This window comes from Coregonus lavaretus (genome assembly GCF_964263955.1).
Source record: "Coregonus lavaretus genome assembly, chromosome: 33".
Classification (NCBI taxonomy): Eukaryota; Metazoa; Chordata; class Actinopteri; order Salmoniformes; family Salmonidae; genus Coregonus; species Coregonus lavaretus.
The window spans coordinates 31,415,760-31,441,652 of NC_140020.1; the positions used below are offsets into that span (position 1 = coordinate 31,415,760).

The following is a 25,893-nucleotide window of genomic DNA, read 5'->3' on the forward strand; positions in this document are numbered from 1 at the left end:
GCATGTGTGTTGTAGGAGGTAAAATTACTCACCATGAACAGGAAGCAAATACTACCTAGGGTTTGTTTGTGTGTGTGTATGTCTGTTGCATCCCTCATCCCTCAGATTTACAGTAGCATAGGGTTATGAGAGGGGTGTGTGTCGCATGTGAATCTACGTCCATTTGTATTTAGAGTATGAGCCGGTATGCGCGGTAGGGTTAACATGCTCCGGTACAGTACCTGGGGTCTGGTAGTTAAGGGAGACCATCTGGCAGCCTGCGTTCCAGAAGATCTGAGGCATGTAATTACTGGAGTCCACCCTGCCTCCTTTAGGGTAGATCCGACTCATCTGACGCTTGTTGTAGCTGGACACCAATGTTCAGAACATAACACAGATATAGTGTGTGTGTGTGTGCTTGTTCATGTGTATGTGCGCGTGGAAGTTGGGGTGGTTGTGTGAGTGTATGTATGGTGTGTGTTCTGTAGGGTTACATGGTACAGCACCTGAGGTCTGGAAGTTGAAACAGTGGTGTGTGTGTGTGTGTGTGTGTGTGTGTGTGTGTGTGTAGCGAGTAGACAGACCGCAGGCCTATTTTTAGAAGGTAACAGCTTGGGTCCCGCATTCCCACTGGAATGTGTGTTCCCCGTTCCAAAGGCACATCGGTTTCTCCCAGAGGAACTGGAACAGTTTTTCCACAGATGGAGACTTTAAAACAAACAACGTCTAAGTACAGGAAACAGCAGAGTCTGGTCCTCCCTGTCATTGGCTCATATATGGGTGACCTGAAACTGTTACAACTGCTACAACATTTTTAAAAATCTGGTCCAGGGGACCCACTATGGATACTGGTTTTTTTGCGGTCTAGAAAATCAAAGGAGTCAGTTAATTTTAAGGCAGTCATTCATTAATATAAAAAGTAGCATGACGGACTATGGACTTGACTACTTTATCGGTCAGGAAATATTGGATAAATGTATTTTTTGGATTGTTTATTTTAAATTTTTTGGGGGTTGTTTATTTTAATGTTTCTTTATTGTGTTTGTGTTGTCTGTGTGTATTCACATGCTGTGTGAGTGTTGACACTGGAGCAAAGGATACTTGACAAACTCGATGGCGTTGGTCTTCAGATAACCCAGACCCACTGACTCGTTAAATGACGACATGTTGTGGTGAATGTTCCTCTCTGGAGGGAGAAGAGAAAGTAGAGTTACAATGACAGTGAATATATATATATATATATATATATATATATATATATATAGAGAGAGAGAGAGAGAGAGAGAGAGAGAGAGAGAGAGAGAGAGAGAGAGAGAGAGAGAGAGAGAGAGAGAGAGAGAGAGAGAGAGCGAGAGAGAGCGAGAGAGAGAGAGAAGGGAAGAGAGAGAGAGAGAGAGAGGGAGAGAGGGAGGGAGAGATAGAGATAAGGGAAGAGAGAGTGAGAGAGAGAGCGAAAGAGAGAGAGAGCGAGAGAGGGAGATAAGGGAAGAGAGAGAGAGTGATAGACAGAGAGAGAGCGAGAGAGAGAGAGAGTGATAGACAGAGAGAGCGAGAGAGAGAGAGAGAGAGAGAGAGAGAGAGAGAGAGAGAGAGAGAGAGAGAGAGAGAGAGAGAGAGAGAGAGAGAGATAAGGGAAGAGCGAGAGAGAGGGAGAGAGTGAGAGAAAGAGAGAGAGGTAGAGAGAGAAAGAGAGGGAGAGAGAGAGAGAGATAAGGGAAGAGCGAGATTGAGAGATCGAGAGAGAGTGAGAGTGAGAGAAAGATAGAGAGAGGTAGAGAGAGAGAGAGAGAGAGAGAGAGGGCAAGAGAGAGAGAGAGAGAGAGAGAGAGAGAGAGAGAGAGAGAGAGAGAGAGCGAGAGAGAGAAAGAGAGAGATAAGGGAAGAGCGAGAGAGAGAAAGAGAGAGATAAGGGAAGAGCGAGAGAGAGAGCGAGAGAGAGATAAGGGAAGAAAGAGAGAGAGAGAGAGAGAGAGAGAGAAAGAGAGAGCAGGGAAGAAAGAGAGAGAAAGAGAGAGAGATAAGGGAAGAAAGAGAGAGAGAGCGAGCATCTGATATCTCTGACACATCTAGGGTTTACCCACTATGCACAACTTTGAGGTCGCAAGCACCATACTCCAACTAACCAGCATAGTTTTACAAGTCCTGCAAAAAGTTTTAAGTTGACAAAAACCACCGCAAAACACTTCCAAAACCAGTTGATTCGGCATAACCGAAGTTGGAGACTACCTTCTGCGACGTCGAAGCTCTGGAACTTGACAGGCTGTGCGTAGTTAACCATGGCAGAGAGGTAGGGGTGGATGTTGGTGGTGGCTCCTACGTACGTGTACGAGGCTATCAGAGCCTCCTCGTCATCCGTAGTCTCGCCAGTCTACACAGGAGCACAAAACACAATGTTTTACACTTCACACACATCTCTGTTCTCTCCCAGTCCCCACTCTGTACATACAGAAGCCTCGAGTCTGAATAGCACGTAAAGTAATTATAAAGCACAAAGTTAGTTAGTTACACTCTCATTATCAATATACACAATCCCTGTTCAGAGAAAGAGCTTTACAAGAGCTACTGGTTAGAGAAAAGGCTACAAACTCAACAGTAGGGAGGGGTTAGTAATGAGAGAAAGAGCAGCTGAACCGACTCTCATACCTTTTTGTTGTTGTTATCCTCAGAAGCCTCCGAGATGTCTGTGGCGTCTGTTGCTTCTGTGGCCTCAGACATCTCTGTTGGATCCTCCTCCACCACCTGAACACACAACAATAGTCAATTATAAACAGGGTAGTTTGGGTCCTGGATGCTGATAGGCTGAAATAGCATTTCAGACAATATAGTTTACCATGGGTGATGAATAAATACTTGTTTACGGTTCTGTTTATGTTGGTAAGCTGTTTATAATAGCAATAAGGCACCTCTGGGTTGGTGGTATATGGCCAATATACCACGGTGAAGGGCTGTATCCAGGCACTCCACTTTGCGTCATGCATATGAACAGCACTGGTATAGCCAATATACCACATCCCCTCGGGCCTTATTGCTTAAATATAGAGTGCCTTCAGAAGATATTCACATCCCCTTGACTTTTTCCACATTTTGTTGCGTTACAGCCTGAATATAAAAGTGATTAAATTTAGATGTTGTGTCACTGATCCACAGACAATACCCCATAATGTCAAAGTTGAATTACGTTTTTAGAATATTTTACAAATTAATAACAATTGAAAGGCTGAAATGTCTTGAGTCAATAAGTATTCAACCCCTTTGTTAAGACAAGCCTAAATAAGTTCAGGAGTAAACATTTGCTTAACAAGTCAGATACTAAATTGCATGGATTAACTCTGTGCACAATAATAGTGTTTAATATGATTTTTGAATGACTATCCCATCTCTGTATCCCACACATGCAATTATATGTAAGGTCCCTCAGTCGAGCAGTGAATGTCAAGCACAGATTCAATGACAAAGACCAGGGAGGTTTTTCAATGCCTCGCAAAGAATGGCAGCTATTGGTAGATGGGTAAAATTGTTTTTAAAAATCACACATTGAATATCCCTTTGGCATGGTGTCACGAATTCAGCCGAGGCTGCCCCTCCTCCTTGCTCGGGCAGGCTTCGGCGTTCATCGTCACTGGAGTACTAGCTACTACAGATCCATGTTTCTATGTTCAACTTGTTTTGTCTTTATTGGTCACACCTGTTTCCCATCATGTAGTTATGTCTTCCCTATTTAACCCTCTGTCTCACACTGTGTGTTGTGCGTGTTTGTTGATGTTTTGGTTGTCATAGTGAGCGGGTTTGTTCCTCCCTGCGTGGAGGTTTGTTCTTTCTATTACCTACGAGTAAAGTAAGTTTTTTCCGATTAGCTCTGTGTCCTGCGCCTGACTTCGTCCTACCGCATTACACTGACGCCTTGACACATGGTGAAGTTATTAATTACACTTTGGATGGTGTATTAATACACCCAGTCACTACACAGATACAGGTGTCCTTCCTAACTCAGTTGACGAAGAGGAAGGAAACCGCTCAGGGATTTCACCATGTGGGGTGAGTGGGGAGAACAAGTATTTGATACACTGCCGATTTTGCAGGTTTTCCTACTTACAAAGCATGTAGAGGTCTGTCATTTTTATCATAGGTACACTTCAACTGTGAGAGACGGAATCTAAAACAAAAATCGAGAAAATCACATTGTATGATTTTTTATTAATTAATTTGCATTTTCTTGCATGACATAAGTATTTGATACATAATAAAAGCAGAACTTAATATCTGGTACAGAAATCTTTGTTTGCAATTACAGAGATCATACGTTTCCTGTAGGTCTTGACCAGGTTTGCACACACTGCAGCAGGGATTTTGGCCCACTCCTCCATACAGACCTTCTCCAGATCCTTCAGGTTTCGGGGCTGTCGCTGGGCAATACGGACTTTCAGCTCCCTCCAAAGATTTTCTATTGGGTTCAGGTCTGGAGACTGGCTAGGCCACTCCAGGACCTTGAGATGCTTCTTACGGAGCCACTCCTTAGTTGCCCTGGCTGTGTGTTTCGGGTCGTTATCATGCTGGAAGACACAGCCACGACCCATCTTCAATGCTCTTACTGAGGGAAGGAGGTTGTTGGCCAAGATCTCGCGATACATGGCCCCATCCATCCTCCCCTCAATACGGTGCAGTCGTCCTGTCCCCTTTGCAGAAAAGCATCCCCAAAGAATGATGTTTCCACCTCCATGCTTCACGGTTGGGATGGTGTTCTTGGGGTTGTACTCATCTTTCTTCTTCCTCCAAACACGGCGAGTGGAGTTTAGACCAAAAAGCTCTATTTTTGTCTCATCAGACCACATGACCTTCTCCCATTCCTCCTCTGGATCATCCAGATGGTCATTGGCAAACTTCAGACGGGCCTGGACATGCGCTGGCTTGAGCAGGGGGACCATGCGTGCACTGCAGGATTTTAATCCATGACGGCGTAGTGTGTTACTAATGGTTTTCTTTGAGACTGTGGTCCCAGCTCTCTTCAGGTAATTGACCAGGTCCTGCCGTGTAGTTCTGGACTGATCCCTCACATTCCTCATGATCATTGATGCCCCACAAGGTGAGATCTTGCATGGAGCCCCAGACCGAGGGTGATTGACCATCATCTTGAACTTCTTCCATTTTCTAATAATTGCGCCAACAGTTGTTGCCTTCTCACCAAGCTGCTTGCCTATTGTCCTGTAGCCCATCCCAGCCTTGTGCAGGTCTACAATGTTATCCCTGATGTCCTTACACAGCTCTCTGGTCTTGGCCATTGTGGAGAGGTTGGAGTCTGTTTGATTGAGTGTGTGGACAGGTGTCTTTTATACAGGTAACGAGTTCAAACAGGTGCAGTTAATACAGGTAATGAGTGGAGAACAGGAGGGCTTCTTAAAGAAAAACTAACAGGTCTGTGAGAGCCGGAATTCTTACTGGTTGGTAGGTGATCAAATACTTATGTCATGCAATAAAATGCAAATTAATGAATTAAAAATCATACAATGTGATTTTCTGGATTTTTGTTTTAGATTCCGTCTCTCACAGTTGAAGTGTACCTATGATAAACATTACAGACCTCTACATGCTTTGTAAGTAGGAAAACCTGCAGAATTGGCAGTGTATCAAATACTTGTTCTCCCCACTGTAAATGGCTCTGATAGGAGAAGACTGAGGATGGATGAACAACATTGTAGTTACTCCACAATACTAACCTAAATTACATAGTGAAAAGAAGGAAGCCTGTACAGAATAAAAATATTCCAAAACATGCACCCTGTTTGCAATAAGGCACTAAAGTAATACTGCAAAGAAATTAACCTTTTGTCCTGAATACAAAGTATTATGTTTGGGGCAAATCCGACACATCACTGAGTACCAGTCTTCATACAAGCATGGTGGTGGCTGCATCATGTTATGGGTATGCTTGTCACTGAGCTAAGCACAGGCAAAATCCTAGAGGAAAAACTGGTTTCGTCTGCTTTCCAACAGACACTGGGAGATAAATCCACCTTTCAGCAGGACAATAACCTACAATGCAAGGCCAAATTGTCACGCCCTGGCTCTGGGGACTATGTTATGTTGAGCCAGGGTGTGTAAGTCTATGTTTTGTATGTCTAGGTTGGCCTGAGTGACTCCCAATCAGAGGCAACGAGTGTCAGCTGGTTGTCTCTGATTGGGAGCCATATTTAACTATCGGTCTTTTCACTTTGTGTTGTGGTTTCTTGTTCCTTTTGGTTTGTGTATCGAAGGACTTCACGTTTCGTTCATTGTTTTGATCGTGTGATCTAGTTAATAAATATAAATATGTTCACCCGCAACGCTGCGCCTTGGTCCTCCTCCTTAAGCGAACGTGACACAAATATACACTGGAGTTACTTACCAAGACAACATTGAATGTTCCTAAGTGGCTTAGTTACAGTTTTGACATAAATCTGCTTGAAAATATATGGCAAGACTTGAAAATGGCTGTCTAGCAATGATCAACAACCAACTTGACAGAGCTTGAAGAATTTAAAAAGAATCATGGGCAGATATTGTACAACATAGGTTTGCAAAGCTCTTAGAGACTAACCCAGAAAGACTCACAGCTGTAATCACTGCCAAAGGTGACTCTAACATGTATGTCACGCCCTGACTCAGGGAACGGTTATTTGTTGAGTCAGGGTGTGTATATTTTGTGTTGTGTTTATTTCTATGTTTAGTTTCTAGATCGTTTAGATCTATGTTGGCCAGGGTGGTTCCCAATCAGAGGCAGCTGTAGCTCGTTGTCTCTGATTGGGGCCCATACTTTGGCAGCCTTTTGGCACCAGTCAGTTGTGGGATCTTGTTCCGTGTGAGGTATGTTATTTTGTCTACCTTGGACTTCACGTTTCATTGTGTGTTCAGTACGTAAATAAATATGAATACATATCACGCTGCGCCTTGGTCCTTCTCGTTAATGAACGATCGTGACAATGTATTGACTCAGGGGGTTGAATACTTATCTAATCAAAATATATTAGTGTTTTTTTTCCCATTAATTAAATACAAATGTTGAAATCTTTCTTCCACTTTGACATTACAGAGTATTTTGTGTAGATCGTTGACAAAAAATTACAATTAAATCTATGTTAATCCCACTTTGTCAAGTCAAGGGGTGTGAATACTTTCTGAAGACACTGTACTACAGACCAAATATACTATATCTACATGACATGTACATAATGTATCTCTGTCACCACCTGAACACACAAAAGAACACAGAGACTCTTTTTGGGTCATAGGTTACTAAGTCTTAGCTCAAAACACAAATTCTATTTACAAAATGTATACCTTTTTGATGCTGTTGTCCCTCTCCTTCTCCTCTCTGTCTTTGTTCACACTGACACTGTCACTGATACTAACACTGGTGCTGAGGCTGTTCTCTTCACTAGGCTCCTCTGAGGTACTGGTCTTCAAGTCAGGAATCACATCCTTCACATCACCTAGAGCTACAGATGCAGGAACACACACGGTTACCCTCCAACACATACACCGTCCAAAACAGGGATTTGGTTGTTGGGGCCCCCCACCTTGAGGTGAAAACATTTTAGTGGCCCCACTCTTGGTGACGGAGAGAAAAATGTGAAGCTTAAAAGTGAAAAGTGTCCTGCAATTCTACACATTTTGCCATGGGGTGGAGAGAAAACTTTGCCGTATTAAAGCTAATTTCCTGCAATTCTACACATTTTACCATGACATATGCCATGTTCATATGATTTCTGAATGAGAGTGACTAACAAAATCAAATGGCGGCACCCTGGAGGTCAGGGCCACTGGGCACGTGCCTTGCGTGCCTGGTCAGTAATTCAACCATGATTACTATAACGTTTAGATAGCTGGCAAGACAAAAAAAAATCTATAAAATGTTAGCTGACATGGGCTAATTGAGTGACTGTCAGTGACTGACATAACAAGAGAAAAACTGATGATAAACTACCACATTTAGAAACTGCACGCTGTGTATTCTGCTACCCTAACTAACAGTAAGTTGAGACCCCGAATGACTTCCTAAGCGGCTGCTTATGTCGCTTATGTCTACACTTTTAGAAAAAAGGGTTCTTCAGCTGTCTCCATAGGACAACCCTTTTTGGTTCCATGTAAAACCCTCTGTGGAAAGGGTTCTACATACAACCCAAAAGGTTTCTACCTGGAACCAAAAGGGTTCTACCTGGAACCAAAAATGGTTATTCAAAGGGTTCTCCTATGGGGACAGCCGAAGAACACTTTTAGTTTCTAGATAGCATATTTTTTCCCCCTAAGAGTGTAGAAACCGCACTGGTCACAAAGACACACATCTACTCCACTCAACCGATTCAAAGTGCCTGAATATCTCAGCATTCAAAGTGACTACACACCAGAACAAGAAGAAGAACAGGTGTACACACACATAAACACGCGCGCATCTGCACACACACACTCACCGTTCTCCACATCTTCCTCTGTCTCTGCTCCCAGTAAGATGGCTGGTGTGTTGGTCTCTCCTGCCTCCATGTGCTTCTTAAAGGACTCTAACTGCTCTGTAGAACACACAAGTCAGCATACTGTATGTCAATCAAAAAACAACACACAGAATGACCCAGAACAGGCAAGTCCAGCAGTAGCAAGATCTGTATGAAACTAAGGGAAATAAAATGATTATTGCATAAAGTTAACAGTCGTGTGAAAGACAAGACTGTCGCTGTTAACGTACTCTGTTCCACCTCTGGTTTCAAGCGTTTGTTTTTGATGAGGATTTTGCGTTTGAGGTCGTTGGGAGAAGGCAAGGGACGGCCCGCTTCAACCTGGCAACAACAACAAACGTTACGTTTTTCATCAAATGACTGAAGACATTTACAGTAAATGGTTCATTTTTTGTAGCTTGGAAACATTACATCCATAATCGTATTGTGTTCAATCATCATCAACTATCAGACACAGTACAGATACAGATGTAGACACTGTAGACAGGAAATAGACAGGTATAGATATATAGTGTGCTAGAAGGTGGACTCACAGGGTATCCCTCGAGAGGATGCCTCAGTAGGTAGTCTCCAAAGATCTCCTCACAATACCGAGCCATCTTGTACTGCTGGGGTTTACTGAAACACACATGATCAAACATTGCATCAAGACATTTCCATTGACATTTTTGTCATTTAGCAGACGCTCTTATCCAGAGCGACTTAACAGTTAGTGCATTCATCTTAAGGTAGCTAGGTGAGACAACCACATATCACAGTCATAGTAAGTAAATATTTTCCTTACTATAGTTATTAGCAAAGTCAGTGCTAGTATGAAAAGACTAGTGCGAGCGTTAGTTCCCTTTTTTACCTCTTCTTTTGTCATTAAATCAAATGCAATAATAGTTACATGTCATTTCGATCAGGTGTGCAGGATTAAATAATAACATTGTTATGTATAAAATGGTCAAAAATATTCTGGATCATTGTGAAATCCTACCTGCAGTGGTTTTCAAATGACAGGATCACAGGATACTCAGACGTCACAAAGGCTGTTTCCCTGATGGCTGAGATCACGTCCTGTTTGAGGGGGGAAACAGCAACATGGGGATTGATGTTGAAATCACACTGGATCCATTATTTATCATTTTCTTTAAGTCTCTCTGGATATGAGTATCTGATCAATAACTACAGTGTAACTTCAAATGGAGCTGCAGGTCGCAATCAGATGCAGTATCAATCTATCAACACAAGAGGGCAGACTTGCCATACGTAATGAATACAACATTCTGACATATCGTCTTCATTCTTTGAGTGAGTGAGTGTGTGTGTGTGTGTGTGTGTTCCTCTTTAAGGAATACCTGGGATAGGATAAAGTAATCCTTCTACCCCCCCCCCCCCCCCCCCCCCCCCCCCCTTTACTCCAACCCCCCCCCCCTAAATAATAAAAATAAATAAAAATAAAAAATAAAAAACATTGTAAAGTGGTTATCCCACTGGCTATAAGGTGAATGCACCTATTTGTAAGTCGCTCTGGATAAGAGTGTCTGCTAAATGACGTAAATGTAAATGTAAATGTGTGTGTGTCTGTGTATGTATGTGTGCGTGCATGAGACTGTGTATGTACCTTGAAGAGGATGTCAGTACACATGGCCTTCCCGTGAGTGATAATAGGCTCCTGGTCTTCTCCTTTACCATCCCAGCAGTCCAGCTCTACACACCTGAGATCATACACATACAAAACAGTTTACAAACTATATATAAAACATAGTCTGTAAACCACCACCCCCATCCACCCCCCTCTCCACCCCCCTACCTGCAGCCGGAGAGCAGCACCTGTCTGTACATCTCCACGGAGGACTTCCCTCCGAACTGCCTCCCGTTCAGGTAGGTGTTGTGGGAGGAGGCGATGAAGTAGTGGGCCAGCGGCTGCTCCATGTCCTGGTAGAGCTCCAGGCAGTCCAGGAACACCGGGGCATTCTCATCTGACATCAGGTACCTGCAGAAGCCATCACTGGACATACGGCCTGGGGGAGAGGAGGAGGAGGAGGAGGAGGAGAGGGGGAGGAGGGAGTAAAAGGGTGTCTAAGAGTGTGTGTTTAACATACACTCTTTGACTTAGCTTTTCCTCAACGCTCACACATGTGGGTACACTGTAGCTCGGTTGGTAGAGCATGGTGCTTGCAAGGCCAGGGTTGTGGGTTCGATTCCCACGGGGGGGCCAGTATGAAAAATGTATGCACTCACTAACTGTATGTCGCTCTGGATGAGAGCGTCTGCTAAATGACTAAAATGTACATTAGTTTGAGGGTGGTGGTGCTATTTTGTTATTCACCAGAAGAGGGCAGCAGTGCTCCTCTCTCTCTCTCTCTCTCTCTCTCTCTCTCTCTCTCTCTCTCTCTCTCTCTCTCTCTCTCTCTCTCTCTCTCTCCCCATCCATCCATCCCATTCTCTCACCTTTCTTCTTAAGGTCGGGGTCTCTCTCGTACTTCTCGATGATCTGCATGGCTCGTTTAGGTTCGTAGAAGGGGAACAGGATCTCGTTTAGCCGCGGGTCGCGCTGGTTCTGGAGAACGCAATGATACACAACACCGTCTCACTCACAAGCACACACACACACACACGTCATTGCACACTAAGAACATTGGACCCATTCCTAACTTGAGAAATGTGCATGTAACTCAAACTTCTGCCAAATCTCCCATGGACACTAATGTCTGATTTCTGCTAAACTTCCAAGTAACATGTTTATTGTTTTAGGCTACATTCGAGAAAATGTATGTGCACAAGTCACGTGACCAACTGAGTTTGAACCCGGTGTCTTCTGCGTGCCACAAGGCTATTTTAGCCCGCTGTACTAATTTAGGCATTAGTGGAGCTAACGCCAGTTTTCAGGTCATACACAAGGGTTAAGCTACTCATCATGTGAGTGTTGCTCACCGAACCACCTCTGTTACATTTCTCAGATTAGGATCGGGACCATTATGACAATAGACAACAATTAAAACACACACGCAGCTGACACTTACAAACAAAAGAGGGTTGACACCTTACACTGACACAGTGACAATGGATCTAGTACTATCTACTACAAACACATCTTTCATTTGTGGGTGTTCAAATGAAAAAACAAAAAGCCACAGTTACTGGTACAGAGCTACTGCAATGAGATGGGGAGAAGAGATGTGTGTGTAGCCAAAGGTAGGGAGTGTGTGGTCTTACAAGAAGAGAGGGGAGAGATTCACACACCAGCAGGGATCATGACAACACCACGGAGGGACCACATTTTTCAGAGCCTTTGTACTACTGGGGATTCACTTCAGCATTGCACACAGAGAAAGAGAAGCAGGCACACGTACAGAAGAAAGAAGTGGAAGCAGGTACGTTTTCAGGCAAAGCAGAGACAACTAGCAGACAGGCAGCAAGGACCAGGCAAGATGGCCGAACAGGGAGCCCCTCCCTCCCCAGGTTGCCAGGGTTACACAATCAGTCACAAGTATGCAGGGCTGGGGAGAAATAGGTTGGGGAAGGGGGCGTGCAGTTTAGAGGGGCAGGATGAAGTTATCCCTAGACAATGATTTAAGGTCAGTTTTGCATTGTACCCCCCAATTGTTAACTGGTCCTAGAGCTGTGCCTAAGGGCAACTTCTATCCTATGCCAGGTGAGAGGGGAGGGGTCAAGCACTCACACAGTGAAGTTAATGAATGATAAAGAGCTTACTTCATTCAGAAAGCTGACTAACTGGTCTACGTTTAAAAAATCACTTTTGTCCCCATTGCTGCAAAGGAATTAATTAGAAAGACAAAATGTTAGGTTTCTTAAAAACCCTCTCAGTCAGTCAGTCAGTAACTAGAAAGCACAAGGGTTTTTTAAAGAGTAAAAATAGAGCACTGTCATGTTACACTTTCATAATAAGATTTCTAGAACATGTTAACATCACCACTGGTCGAACATTCACAAACCGTTGAGTTAGTTTAAAACAAACGTGTTAATGTGTCACTGATTAGGCAGATTAGGTTGTCCAGGGGTTATTAGTAGAGCAGCTGCAGACTGTCTAATACATTTGATCTCGCAACCAAACACCAACATACAGTGCATTCGGAAAGTATTCAGATCCCTTGACTTTTTCCACATTTTGTTACGTTACAGCCTTATTCTAAAATGGATTTAAAAAATATATCATCCTCATCAATCTACACACAATACCCCATAATGACAAAGCAAAAACAGTTTTTTAGAAATGTTTGCAAATGTATAATAAAAAAAAACGGAAATATCACATTCAGACCCTTTACTCAGTACTTTGTTGAAGCACCTTTGGCAGCGATTACAGCCTTGAGTCTTCTTGGGTATGACGCTACAAGCTTGACACACCCTGTATTTGGGGAGTTTCTCCCATTCTTCTCTGCAGATCCTCTCAAGCTATGTCAGGTTGGATGGGGTGTGTCGCTGCACAGTTATTTTCAGGTCTCTCCAGAGATGTTCGATTGGGTTCAAGTCCAGGCTCTGGCTGGGCCACTCAAGGACATTCAGAGACTTGTCTCGAAGCCACTCCTGCGTTGTCTTGGCTGTGTGCTTAGGGTCGTTGTCCTGTTGGAAGGTGAACCTTCGCCCCAGTCTGAGGTCCTGAGCGCTCTAGAGCAGGTTTTCATCAAGGATCTCTCTGTACTTTGCTCCGTTCATCTTTCCATCGATCCTGACTAGTCTCCCAGTCCCTGCCGCTGAAAAACATCCTCACAGCATGATGCTGCCACCACCATGCTTCACCGTAGGGATGGTGCCAGGTTTCCGTGACGCTTGGCATTCAGGCCAAAGAGTTCAATCTTGGTTTCGTCAGACCAGAGAATCTTGTTTCTCATGGTCTGAGAGTCTTTAGGTGCCTTTTGGCAAACTCCAAGCGGGCTGTCATGTGCCTTTTACTGAGGAGTGGCTTCCGTCTGGCCACTCTACCATAAAGGCCTGATTGGTTGTCCTTCTGGAAGGTTCTCCCATCTCCACAGAGGAACTCTGGAGCTCTGTCAGAGTGGCCATCGGGTTCTAGGTCACCTCCCTGACCAAAGCCCTTCTCCCCCGACTGCTCAGTTTGGCCGGGCAGCCAGCTCTAGGAAGAGTCTTGGTGGTTCCAAACTTCTTACATTTAAGAATGATGGAGGCCACTGTGTTCTTGGGGACATTCAATGCTGCAGAAATGTTTTGGTACCCTTCCCCAGATCTGTGCCTCGACACAATCCTGTCTCGGAGCTCTACGGACAATTCCTTCGACCTCATGGCTTGGTTTTTGCTCTGACATGCGCTGTCAACTGTGGGACCTTATATTGACAGGTGTGTGCCTTTCCAAATCATGTCCAATCAATTGAATTATCCACAGGTGGACTCCAATCAAGTTCTAGAAACATCTCAAGGATGATCAATGGAAACAGGATGCACCTGAGCTTAATTTTGAGTCTCATAGCAAAGGGTCTGAATACTTATGTAAATAAGGTATTTCCTTTATTTATTTTTTATATACATTTTCAAAAATTTCTAAAAACCTGTTTTCGCTTTGTCATTATGGGGTATTGTGTGTAGATTGATGAGGATTAAAAAATATATATATCCATCCAAAATGTTGAAAAAGGGACTACTTTCCAAATGCACTGTAGAACAACACTCTCTCTCTCTCTATCTCTCTATTTCTTTATTTCTCTCTCTCTCTCTCTCTCTCTCTCTCTCTCTCTGTCTCTCTCTCTCTCACACCTGTCATTCACATAAACAGTGTATACACTACAGTTATCAACACAAACTGTTACTAAATACCTCTCCACTATAAGAATCACTGTTGAGACCATGCTGTTGAGACCAAATACATAGCAATAAAATGCTATATAGATGTTGTACTGTAAACGCCTGACCAGTGAGCAAAACTGGTTGAAAATACATAATTTCAACCAGTTTTGATGTTGACAAGATGTCTTCTCAACCAGTTTTGCTCACTGGTTGTGTAATTTCAGACCTACACTTACTGCACACTCAAATGTGACTAGCATATAGGGTGCAGCCAGCTTTCTAGGCTAGAGTAGAACAGGGTAGACATTGAGGGGAGAGTACAGCAGAAGAGATCTGGGGAGTAGAGTTAGTGACCACTCACATTTTCTTGAAGAGTTCCTCGATGTCAGTACGAGGGCAGATCTTCTGAGTCAGGGCATAGAAGATGTCGAAGGGGAACGCTGAATGTTCTATCTCATCGTTCTGAGGGAAAGAACAATCAATCAATCAATCAATTTTATTTTATATAGCCCTTCTTACATCAGCTAATATCTCGAAGTGCTGTACAGAAACCCAGCCTAAAACCCCAAACAGCTAGTAATGCAGGTGTAGAAGCACGGTGGCTAGGAAAAACTCCCTAGAAAGGCGAAAACCTAGGAAGAAACCTAGAGAGGAACCAGGCTATGAGGGGTGGCCAGTCCTCTTCTGGCTGTGCCGGGTGAAGATTATAACAGAACCATGCCAAGATGTTCAAAAATGTTCATAAGTGACAAGCATGGTCAAATAATAATCAGGAATAAATCTCAGTTGGCTTTTCATAGCCGATCATTAAGAGTTGAAAACAGCAGGTCTGGGACAGGTAGGGGTTCCATAACCGCAGGCAGAACAGTTGAAACTGGAATAGCAGCAAGGCCAGGCGGACTGGGGACAGCAAGGAGTCACCACGGCCGGTAGTCCCGACGTATGGTCCTAGGGCTCAGGTCTCTCAGTTGGCTTTTCATAGCCGATCATTAAGAGTTGAAAACAGCAGGTCTGGGACAGGTAGGGGTTTCGTAACCGCAGGCAGAACAGTTGAAACTGGAATAGCAGCAAGGCCAGGCGGACTGGGGACAGCAAGGTGTCATCATGCCCGGTAGTCCTGACGTATGGTCCTAGGGCTCAGGTTCTCAGAGAGAAAGAGAGAACGAGAGAATTAGAGAGAGCATACTTAAATTCACACAGGACACTGGATAAGACAGGAGAAGTACTCCAGGTATAACCAACTAACCCCAGCCCCCCGACACATAAACTACTGCAGCATAAATACTGGAGGCTGAGACAGGAGCGGTCCGGAGACACTGTGGCCCCATCCGAAGAAACCCCCGGACAGGGCCAAACAGGAAGGATATAACCCCACCCACTCTGCCAAAGCACAGCCCCCGCACCACTAGAGGGATATCCTCAACCACCAACTTACAATCCTGAGACAAGGCCGAGTATAGCCCACAGAGGTCTCCACCACAGCACAAACCAAGGGGGGGGCGCCAACCCAGACAGGAAGATCACGTCAGTAACTCAACCCACTCAAGTGACGCACCCCTCCCAGGGACGGCATGAAAGAGCACCAGCAAGCCAGTGACTCAGCCCCTGCAACAGGGTTAGAGGCAGAGAACCCCAGTGGAGAGGGGAACCGGCCTGGCAGAGACAGCAAGGGCTGTTTGTTGCTCCAGAGCCTTTCCGTTCACCTTCACACTCCTGGGCCAGACTACACTCAATCATATGACCTACTGAAGAGATAAGTCTTCAGTAAAGACTTAAAGGTTGAGACCGAGTCTGCGTCTCTCACATGGGTAGGCAGACTGTTCCATAAAAATGGAGATCTATAGGAGAAAGCCCTGCCTCCCGCTGTTTGCTTAGAAATTCTAGGGACAATTAGGAGGCCTGCGTCTTGTGACCGTAGCGTACGTATTGGTATGTACGGCAGGACCAACTCGGAAAGATAGGTAGGAGCAAGCCCATGTAACGCTTTATAGGTTAACAGTAAAACCTTGAAATCAGCCCTTGCCTTAACAGGAAGCCAGTGTAGGGAAGCTAGCACTGGAGTAATATGATCAAATTTCTTGGTTCTAGTCAGGATTCTAGCAGCCGTATTTAGCACTAACTGAAGTTTATTTAGTGCTTTATCCGGGTAGCCGGAAAATAGAGCATTGCAGTAGTCTAACCTAGAAGTAACAAATGCATGGATTAATTTTTCTGCATCATTTTTGGACAGAAAATTTCTGATTTTTGCAATGTTACGTAGATGGAAAAAAGCTGTCCTTGAAACAGTCTTGATATGTTCGTCAAAAGAGAGATCAGGGTCAAGAGTAACGCCGAGGTCCTTCACAGTTTTATTTGAGACGACTTTACAACCATCAAGATGAATTGTCAGATTTAACAGAAGATCTCTTTGTTTCTTGGGACCTAGAACAAGCATCTCTGTTTTGTCCGAGTTTAAAAGTAAAAAGTTTTCAGCCATCCACTTCCTTATGTCTGAAACACAGGCTTCTAGCGAGGGCAATTTTGGGGCTTCACCATGTTTCATTGAAATGTACAGCTGTGTGTCATCCGCATAGCAGTGAAAGTTAACATTATGTTTTCGAATAACATCCCCAAGAGGTAAAATATATAGTGAAAACAATAGTGGTCCTAAAACGGAACCTTGAGGAACACCGAAATGTACAGTTGCTTTGTCGGAGGACAGACCATTCACAGAGACAAACTGATATCTTTCCGACAGGTAAGATCTAAACCAGGCCAGAACTTGGTGATACATGATATATGTTCTAACAAGGGAAGAATATAGTACTATACAGTGTACACTACGGTCATCATTCGGAAGATAGAAGGTAGCTCCGACGGCAGAATTACAATAAGGGACCATGCACAACATCAGACAAACACATGTCATGAACACACACACACACACACACACACACACACCTTTCCACTAGGCAGTCCCAGTTCCTTCAGAGCCTGAAAGATTCCTTTCTCGGTTTTCCCAGATGCAAATGTCCGTGTGATGCTGAAACAGAGAGGAGAGTCAGCTGTCATCGCAACGTCCATTGGATTAACTCAAATGACTGATAAATGTTATCACTAACTGAAGTCTCTCTTACGTTCTCACTGGGATTTTGCCGTTCACGTTGGTCAAAAAGCACATCCTCATCCAACTAAAAAAGAGGAGAGACAACACATATTGAGGTGTGAGTGTGTGTGTGAGTGTGAGTGTGTGTGTGTGTGTGTTTTTGATTTTACTGTCCTTGTGAGGACCAGAAGTATAGTAAAACAAGGACAATTCGGACAAGTGGGGACATTTAGCCGGTCCCTACAAGGAAAAAGGCAATTTTAGGCTTAGGGGTTAGGTTTAGGGTTACAATTAGGGTTAGGGGTTAGGTTTAGGAGTTAGCGTTAGGGGTTAAGGGTTAGAGTTAGGTTTAGGGGCTAAGGAAAATAGGCTTTTGAATGGGTGTCTACTCACTGTTTCTTGAGGCAGGTCATAGGACAGACGTTATTGGCTCTGAAATTGTGGATCACTGACCTCAAACCCTCCGTCCACTTCTGCAAACAAAGAAAGAAACAAACAAACAAACACAAGTGTTCACACACACATACACTATATATACAAAACTATGTGGACACCCCTTCAAATTAGTGGATTCGGCTATTTCAGCCACACCCGTTGCTGACAGGTGTATAAAATCTCCATAGACAAACATTGGCAGTAGAATGGCCTTACTGAAGAGCTCAGTGACTTTCAACGTGTCATAGGATGCCACCTTTCCAACAAGTCAGTTCTTCATATTTCTGCCCTGCTAGAGCTGCCCCGGTCAACTGTAAGTGCTGTTATTGTGAAGTGGAAATGTCTAGGAGCAACAACGGCTCAGCCGCGAAGTGGTAGGCCACACAAGCTCACAGAACGAGACCGCTGAGTGCTGAAGCGTGTAGCGCGTAAAAATTGTCTGTCCTCGGTTGCAACACTCACTACCGAGTTCCAAACTGCCTCTGGAAGCAACGTCAGCACAAGAACTGTTCGTCGGGAGCTCCATGAAATGGGTTTCCATGGCCGAGCAGCCACACACACGCCTAAGATCACTATGCACAATGCCAAGCGTTGGCTGGAGTGGTGTAAAGCTCGCCGCCATTGGACTCTGGAGCAGTGGAAACGGGTTCTCTGGCGTGATGAATCCCCCTTCACCATGTGGCAGTCCGACGGATGAATCTGGGTTGCCAGGAGAACGCTACCTGCCCCAATGCATAGTGCCAACTGTAAAGTTTGGTGGAGGAATAATGGTCTGGGGCTGTTTTTCATGGTTCGGGCTAGCCCCCTTAGTTCCAGTGAAGGGAAATCTTAACGCTACAGCATACAATGACATTCTAGACGATTCTGTGCTTCCAACTTTGTGGCAACAGTTTGGGGAAGGGTTTTTCCTGTTTCAGCATGACAATGCCCCCGTGCACAAAGCGTGGTCCATACAAAAATGGTTTGTCGAAATCGGTTTTGGAAGAACTTGACTGGCCTGCACAGAGCCCTGACCTCAACCCCATCAAACACATTTAGGATGAATTGGAACGCCGACTGCGAGCCAGGCCTTATCGCCCAACATCAGTGCCCGACCTCACTAATGCTCTTGTGGCTGAATGTGGCAAGTCCCCGCAGCAATGTTCCAACATCTAGTGAAAAGCCTTCCCCGAAGAGTGGAGGCTGTTATAGCAGCAAAGGGGGGACCAACTCCATATTCATACCCATGATTTTGGAATGAAATGTTCGACGAGCAGGTGTCCACATACTTTTGGTCTTGTAGTGAACTTCCACAATACACACACACACACACGTACGGGCCTGCTCCGTATCCGCTTCACTGTGTTTTGTGTGTGTGTTCTCTCCTCTCACACAGAGTTTGTTTAATTTCCTCTCTCTGTTTAATTTCAAAGCAGCAACGACTCAACAGCAGATGCAGATGCATGCACACAGCTATCCTGTCTGTGTGTGTGTAAACAGGGTTGATGAACAAAAATCTTGTCTGGCTTCTAACTCTTTTACCTGACACATTACCCTTAATACTTGAAGCAGAGTGCTGTTTGTTCCTGGGCTATGTGTGTGTGTCTGTGTGTGTGTGTGTTGTTCACAGGCTGTGTTGATGTGAATAACTGTGTCAGCGCTTCAGGTGCTGCAACTAACCTGCTGAGTGTGTGAGATGGTGTGTTAGTGTGTGTGTGTGTGTTGGTGTCTGTATATGAGAGAGCAAGAGAACAAGGTAGCATGAATGAGCGTGTGTTAGTGTGTGTGTGTGTGTGACCTTAAAGCTCAGCTGGTGATGGCAACTCTAAGTAGTTTATTGTCATTCCTTTGGCATTCCGCATTCTGTCTTCTACAGTGTAAACACCACATTAACCATTTCCTCCCTCGCTCTCTCTCTCTCTCTCTCTATCTCTCTCTCTCTGTCTCTTATATTTCTTATAATTAATCAAACTAAAACATCTACATCAAACAATTCACCATCATCTGTTCACTGATATATCATCTGCTCATTTCTTCAGTAATCAGAAAATAAAGGCCTCTTCTGCTCTCAGTTGATTGAGAACTCCAATCTACCCATTACTTCTAACACTCGTCTAAAACTTCCTGGCTGGCTAGCCACAGTTTTCCCTGTCACCACCAGAAGGCAATGTTTAACCTGATGACTCCTGTAAGAGATAGCTGAGAGAGCGAGAGCGGAAGCGAGAGAGGGACAGAGAGATACCCTGGCTGTGTGATTGCATTACCCTGGCATTGTCTGGGTTCACTACCACCATGTGCAAAAGTAGTGGTTGACTAGGTCTGTTAGAGTTGAGTAATGTTATATTCATGTTGTAATATTGTTGTATGAACGTTGTGCCGGTTTTAATGTTGTGTATTTACCCTAGCTGAGTCATTCCTGGTTGAATCGGATCAGTTACAGTGTGTAATGCTGTATTAATGTTGTATTAATGTTGTAATAATGCTGTAATATAATGTTGTAATAATGCTGTAATAACATTATATTAATGTTGTGTATTTACCCTAGCAGTATCTGGACTGTCAGCCACCATGTACATGAAGGAGAGGTTAACGAGGTCAGTGCCGCTGCAGATGCAGATGACACACCCCTCCAACTCCTCCTCCTTCTTCCCCACTGCCTCGAACGAAGACAGGATCTTAGGGTCCTAGAGAGAGGGGGAAGAGGGGGAGAGAGAGAGAGAGAGAGAGAGAGAGAGAGAGAGAGAGAGAGAGAGAGAGAGAGAGAGAGAGAGAGAGAGAGAGGGGGAAGAGGGAGAGAGAGAGAGCGAGAGAGAGAGACAGAAAGATGGAATAAGACAAACAGAACCTTATCAAATCATTACAAAACATTTTCATTAGATTGTTTAACCATTTTATCTGTCTAAGACAGACTCAGACAGAATGTTATATAATTTTGGTAGAGCATGGCGCTTGCAACGCCAGGGTTGTGGGTTCGATTCCCACGGGCGGCCAGTATGAAAAAAATTGATGCACTCACTATCTGTAAGTCGCTCTGGATAAGAGTGTTTTCTAAATGACTAAAATAAAAAAAATGTTAGTTGAGGATTCCCCTTTTTGCATTATCCTTTGAACTATCTAGGGCAACCAGAATATCTGTTGTGTGATTGAATCAGCTGGATAGCAACAGATGCTTCATTCTGCAAGGCCAGCCTCTGTTTATTAAAGCGAATACAGCCAAATATCATCAATGTGATTCTTCTTTCTTTGTTCATTGAGTTAGCGGCAATAGCTGTGTGATTGTGTAACCGAGTTAGCAATCCAATAGAGATCAGCAATGAGATGAGTTGCTCTTTGTCTGTTGTTTACCAAGAAGAGCACGTATCCTTACCAAACACGGACAGGGAGGGACACGGCCTTACACACACACCACACGTACGCCATACACAGACACAGTCACGCACACTGTCTCAAACGTAGAGTACCTCCCGTTCTGTCAACAATACACACACTACCTCGTGATCCATGCACACACACCAAGGAGTGTTTTCAGATGTTTGAGTATTTGTTCGGAGCTGAGCGAGTGGTTTATTCTCAGGCGTTTTTGAGAAAGCACACCTTAATTATAGTCAGGCATCTGTATGGGCACTCCCTCAGGACCCCAGGGCCTTCCATAATTCATGTTGCCCGCATGATGCCAAATATTACACTGCAGCAGGACACGACCATGGAATTACTGAGGGAGTCTACATTTAATGGAAGGAGTAGCTGTGTGTGTGTGTGTGTGTGTGTGTGTGTGTGTGTGTGTGTGTGTGTATGTGTGTGTGTGTGTGTGTGTGTGTGTGTGTGTGTGTGTGTGTGTGTGTGTGTGTGTGTGTGTGTACACATTTTACTATACTTTTGAGTACCAGAAGTCTTCACAAGAATAGTAAACCAACAAAAATTCAGAGAAGTGAGGACATTTTGCCGGTCCTCGCTTGAAAAAAGGCTATTTTAGGTTTAGAGGTTAGGTTTAGGGTTAGAGTTAGGGTTAGCTCTTAGGTTTAAGGTTAGGAGTTAGGTTTAAGGTGAAGGTTAGGGTTAGGGTTAGGGAATATAGGATTTTGAATGGGAATCAATTGTTGGTCCCCAAAAAGTATTCACAAGTATTGTAAGACATAGCTGTGTGTTTTTGTGTGTGAGTGTGTGTGTGTGTGTGTTGTGTGTGTGCGCATGTGCGTGCGTGGGCATGTGTGTGTGCGTTCAGCCCTGATGTTCATGAAAGGAATCCTCTGTGGTTAAAGAAAGCAGAAAAAACGTTCAGGGATACAGAACAGCCTAGACATTGACAAAGAATGCATGCTTACAAGCGCATTTCCCACAACCATTCAACCTAAATACATTTGTTTCCATGAAAGAGTACTCAATATCTTTCTGTCTGTTTTAACTGTTCTATTGAGGCAACTAACTAACTATATTCTAAAGGTATTGTTACAGTATCCCTCGCAGATAAGAACCATCATCCAAGGCTAAATAACACGCTTTAGATACAGCTACAAGGGGGTTATAGACATTAAAGTATGAAATATTTAATGTTGTTGAATGTGCAGGTAATTGCCAAAATAAAATAAACACTTGAGTAAAAAAAGTGATACACAGTAAGCAGGTGCTTCCACACAGGTGTGGTTCCTGAGTTAATTAAGCAATTAACAACCCATTATAAAAATTATAGGCAGGCTCAGTTGCCCATTATTTTGGCTACCATGGCTAGAAGAAGAGATCTCAGCGGCTTTGAAAGAGGGGTGATTGTTGGGGCACGCTTGGCAGAAGCTTCAGTAACGAAGACTGCTCAACTCTTTGACCAAATTGAACACTTCTGTCAGATTCTGAAGATTCTGAAGCGGTTCCCGAGACAGCGTTTTCCACCACCATCAACAAAACACCAAATTATGGAATTTCTCTAGGAAGAATGGTGTCATATCCCTCCAATAGAGTTCCAGACTGTCACGGTTTCGGCCGAGACTGCTCCTCCTCCTGGTTCGGGCAGGCTTCGGCGTTCGCCGTCCCTGGAGTACTAGCTGCCACCGTTGTATGTTTCGTGGTGTGATTGCTTTAGTCTGTCTTGTACACCTGTGTCTGTTTGTGTTCTGATTACGTGTCTTATAAGTTCCCTGTTTTGTATTAGTTAGATTGTGTGTTGTTGTTTGCCTGTCGTGCGGAGCTGCGTGTTTGCGCTCTGTTAGTTTTGTTTATTGTTTTACGCATGTTGCGTAATTCCCTCGCCTCCGTTTGTTTTCGAGGTCGTGTATTGTATTGTTGCACTTTGGACTAGTAAAGTATTTTGGACGAATCCTCTGTGTCCTGCGCCTGACTCCTCCACCACATCCACATCGGTTCTTTTGACAGAACAACACACCAACTATGGAGTCAGCAGGAGCAGCGGCGGCACCCAAGTCGCTGGAAGAGCAGATCAGCTATCAAGACACCATGATCCGGCAACTTGGGGCCGCCATGGACGAGGTGTCCAACACTCTGCGCCGGTTGGTGACTGGAGAGGTGCCTACGCCTTCTTACTCCATCCCATCACCAACGGCCAGTCCTCCTCTCTCAGCACCGGAACCCAGTGGCATTCGGCTCTCGCTCCCGAGGGCATATGACGGTTCTGCAGCCGGGTGTCAGGGGTTCCTCCTGCAGGTGGAACTCTACCTGGCTACCATACACCCAGCGCCCTCGGGATACGAGAGCGTCTCCGCCCTCATCTCCTGTCTATCCGGCAAGGCGTTGGAGTGGGCCAACGCCGAATGGAGGGGAATAGACGCCGCTACCATCACCTACGCGGAGTTCTCCCGCCGCTTCAGGGCTGTCTTCGATCACCCACCTGAAGGGAAAGCGGCGGGGGAGCGTCTGTTCCACCTCCGACAGGGGAAGAGGAGCGCACAGGAGTTCGCACTGGAGTTCCGGACGCTAGCGGCGGATGCGGGGTGGAATGAGAGGGCCCTCATCGACCATTACCGGTGCAGCCTACGAGAGGACGTTCGTCGTGAGCTGGCCTGCAGGGACACCAACCTATCATTCGACCAGTTGGTGGACATCTCCATACGTCTCGACACCCTGCTGGCTACCCGCGGACGTCCCGAGTGGGGGCCGACCATTCCACCCTCCAGCACCTCCGAGCCGATTCCCATGGAGCTCGGGGGTGCTGGCGCTAGAGAGAGGAGGAGAGAGAACCCGAGGGGGGCCACCCCCTGCACCAACTGTGGCCGTGGAGGACACACCGCGGCCAGGTGCTGGGGAGGGTCTCCTGGGAGAGGGGACAACAGGTCACGCACTGGGGAGTCATTTCAGGTGAGTAGGCGCCCCACTTACCCAGAGCTTTCTGTTGGTCACATGAGTATTCCTGTGAGTTTTCCACAGGTGGCACCTCATTCCCAGCATAAGGCGCTAGTAGATTCAGGCGCAGCTGGGAATTTTATTGATCGGGCATTTTGTTATAGGTTTGGAATTCCCCTTCGGCCGGTAGAAGCCCCCTTTCCTGTCCACGCCTTAGACAGCCGGCCGTTGGGGTCGGGGCTGATCAGAGAAGTCACAACACCACTTACTATGACGACGCAGGGGGGTCATGAGGAGATCATTCAGTTTTATCTGATTGACTCTCCTGCGTACCCCGTGGTGTTGGGGCTTCCCTGGTTAAGCACCCATGATCCTACCATTGCGTGGCAACAGAGGGCTCTTATGGAGTGGTCTGCCCAGTGTGTAGGGAGATGTCTAGGTGTTTCCTTAGGGGCGACCTCGGTTGAGAGTCCGAACCAAGTGCCCGCAATGCGCATTCCCCCTGAGTATGAGGACTTAGCACTCGTGTTCAGCAAGACGAGGGCAACACGGCTACCACCTCATAGACAGGGGGACTGTGCGATAAATCTCCAAACAGGAGCGGCTCTTCCGCGGAGCCGTGTGTATCCCCTGTCTCAAGAGGAGACAGCGGCTATGGAGACTTACATAGCCGAGTCCTTGGAACAGGGATACATACGGTCCTCCACTTCCCCGGTTTCCTCAAGTTTCTTCTTTATGAAGAAGAAGGACGGGGGTTTGCGCCTGTGTATTGATTACCGTAGTCTCAATCAGATCACGGTTAAGTACAGTTACCCTCTTCCACTGATTGAGACTATGACGGAGTCATTACGCGGAGCGCAGTTCTTCACAAAGTTGGATCTCAGGAGCGCGTACAATCTGGTGCGCATTAGGGAGGGGGATGAATGGAAAACGGCATTTAGCACCACCTCGGGTCATTACGAGTATCTCGTCATGCCATACGGGCTAATGAATGCTCCTTCAGTCTTCCAATCCTTTGTTGATGAGATTTTCCGGGACATGCATGGGCAGGGTGTGGTAGTGTACATCGACGACATCCTAGTGTACTCTTCTACACGAGCCGAGCATGTAGCCCTGGTGCGCCGAGTGTTGAGAAGACTGTTGGAGCATGACTTGTATGTCAAGGCAGAGAAATGCCTGTTCTTCCAGGAGTCCGTCTCCTTTTTGGGTTATCGGTTGTCCGCATCTGGTGTGGAGATAGAGGTAGACCGTGTGTCGGCCGTGCGTAATTGGCAAACTCCAACCACTGTAAAAGAGGTGCAGCAGTTCTTGGGTTTTGCTAATTACTACCGGAGTTTTATTCGGGGCTTTGGACAGGTTGCAGCGCCCATTACGTCCCTGTTAAAGGGGGGTCCGGTTCGTCTGCAGTGGTCAGCTGAGGCGGACAGGGCATTTGTCAAACTGAAGAACCTGTTCACCTCAACCCCGGTGCTGGCGCATCCGGATCCCTCTTTACCATTCCAAGTAGAGGTAGACGCGTCCGAGACCGGTATTGGGGCAGTCCTGTCACAACGGTCCGGCACGCCACCTAAGCTCCGCCCCTGTGCGTTCTACTCGAAGAAACTCAGCTCGGCGGAGCGCAATTATGACGTTGGGGACAGGGAGCTGTTAGCTGTAGTCCAGGCCCTAAAGGTGTGGAGGCATTGGCTTGAGGGGGCTCAACACCCTTTCCTCATTCTGACCGATCACCGTAACCTGGAGTACATCCGGGCAGCTAGGAGATTGAACCCTCGTCAGGCTAGGTGGAACATGTTCCTGACCCGGTTTGTTTTTAAGATCACATACATCCCAGGGTCCCAGAATGGTAAGGCAGACGCCCTGTCCCGGCGGTATGACACAGAGGAGAGGTCCATTGAGCCCACTTCC

At 45.5% G+C, this 25,893-nt stretch overlaps 1 protein-coding gene across 1 annotated transcript in view; it reads right to left on the reverse strand.

Moving 5' to 3' along the window:
- LOC311108070 (1-phosphatidylinositol 4,5-bisphosphate phosphodiesterase beta-4-like) overlaps positions 1–25,893 on the reverse strand; it is a gene marked incomplete at its 3' end in the record, with an annotated part of 95,556 nt that overhangs the window by 18,169 nt on the left and 51,494 nt on the right. The window contains exons 5-22 of the mRNA XM_084150716.1: positions 20,244–20,387; positions 17,683–17,762; positions 17,321–17,374; positions 17,145–17,226; positions 14,566–14,666; positions 12,159–12,216; positions 10,896–11,004; positions 10,255–10,465; positions 10,066–10,159; positions 9,439–9,518; positions 8,993–9,077; positions 8,690–8,780; positions 8,421–8,516; positions 7,291–7,448; positions 2,623–2,718; positions 2,206–2,347; positions 1,081–1,165; positions 222–346 (exon numbers count right to left, since the gene is read on the reverse strand). Of these exons, the coding sequence (XP_084006842.1) occupies positions 222–346; positions 1,081–1,165; positions 2,206–2,347; positions 2,623–2,718; positions 7,291–7,448; positions 8,421–8,516; positions 8,690–8,780; positions 8,993–9,077; positions 9,439–9,518; positions 10,066–10,159; positions 10,255–10,465; positions 10,896–11,004; positions 12,159–12,216; positions 14,566–14,666; positions 17,145–17,226; positions 17,321–17,374; positions 17,683–17,762; positions 20,244–20,387 (1,891 nt within the window). The remainder of the gene's footprint in view (positions 1–221; positions 347–1,080; positions 1,166–2,205; positions 2,348–2,622; positions 2,719–7,290; positions 7,449–8,420; positions 8,517–8,689; positions 8,781–8,992; positions 9,078–9,438; positions 9,519–10,065; positions 10,160–10,254; positions 10,466–10,895; positions 11,005–12,158; positions 12,217–14,565; positions 14,667–17,144; positions 17,227–17,320; positions 17,375–17,682; positions 17,763–20,243; positions 20,388–25,893) is intronic.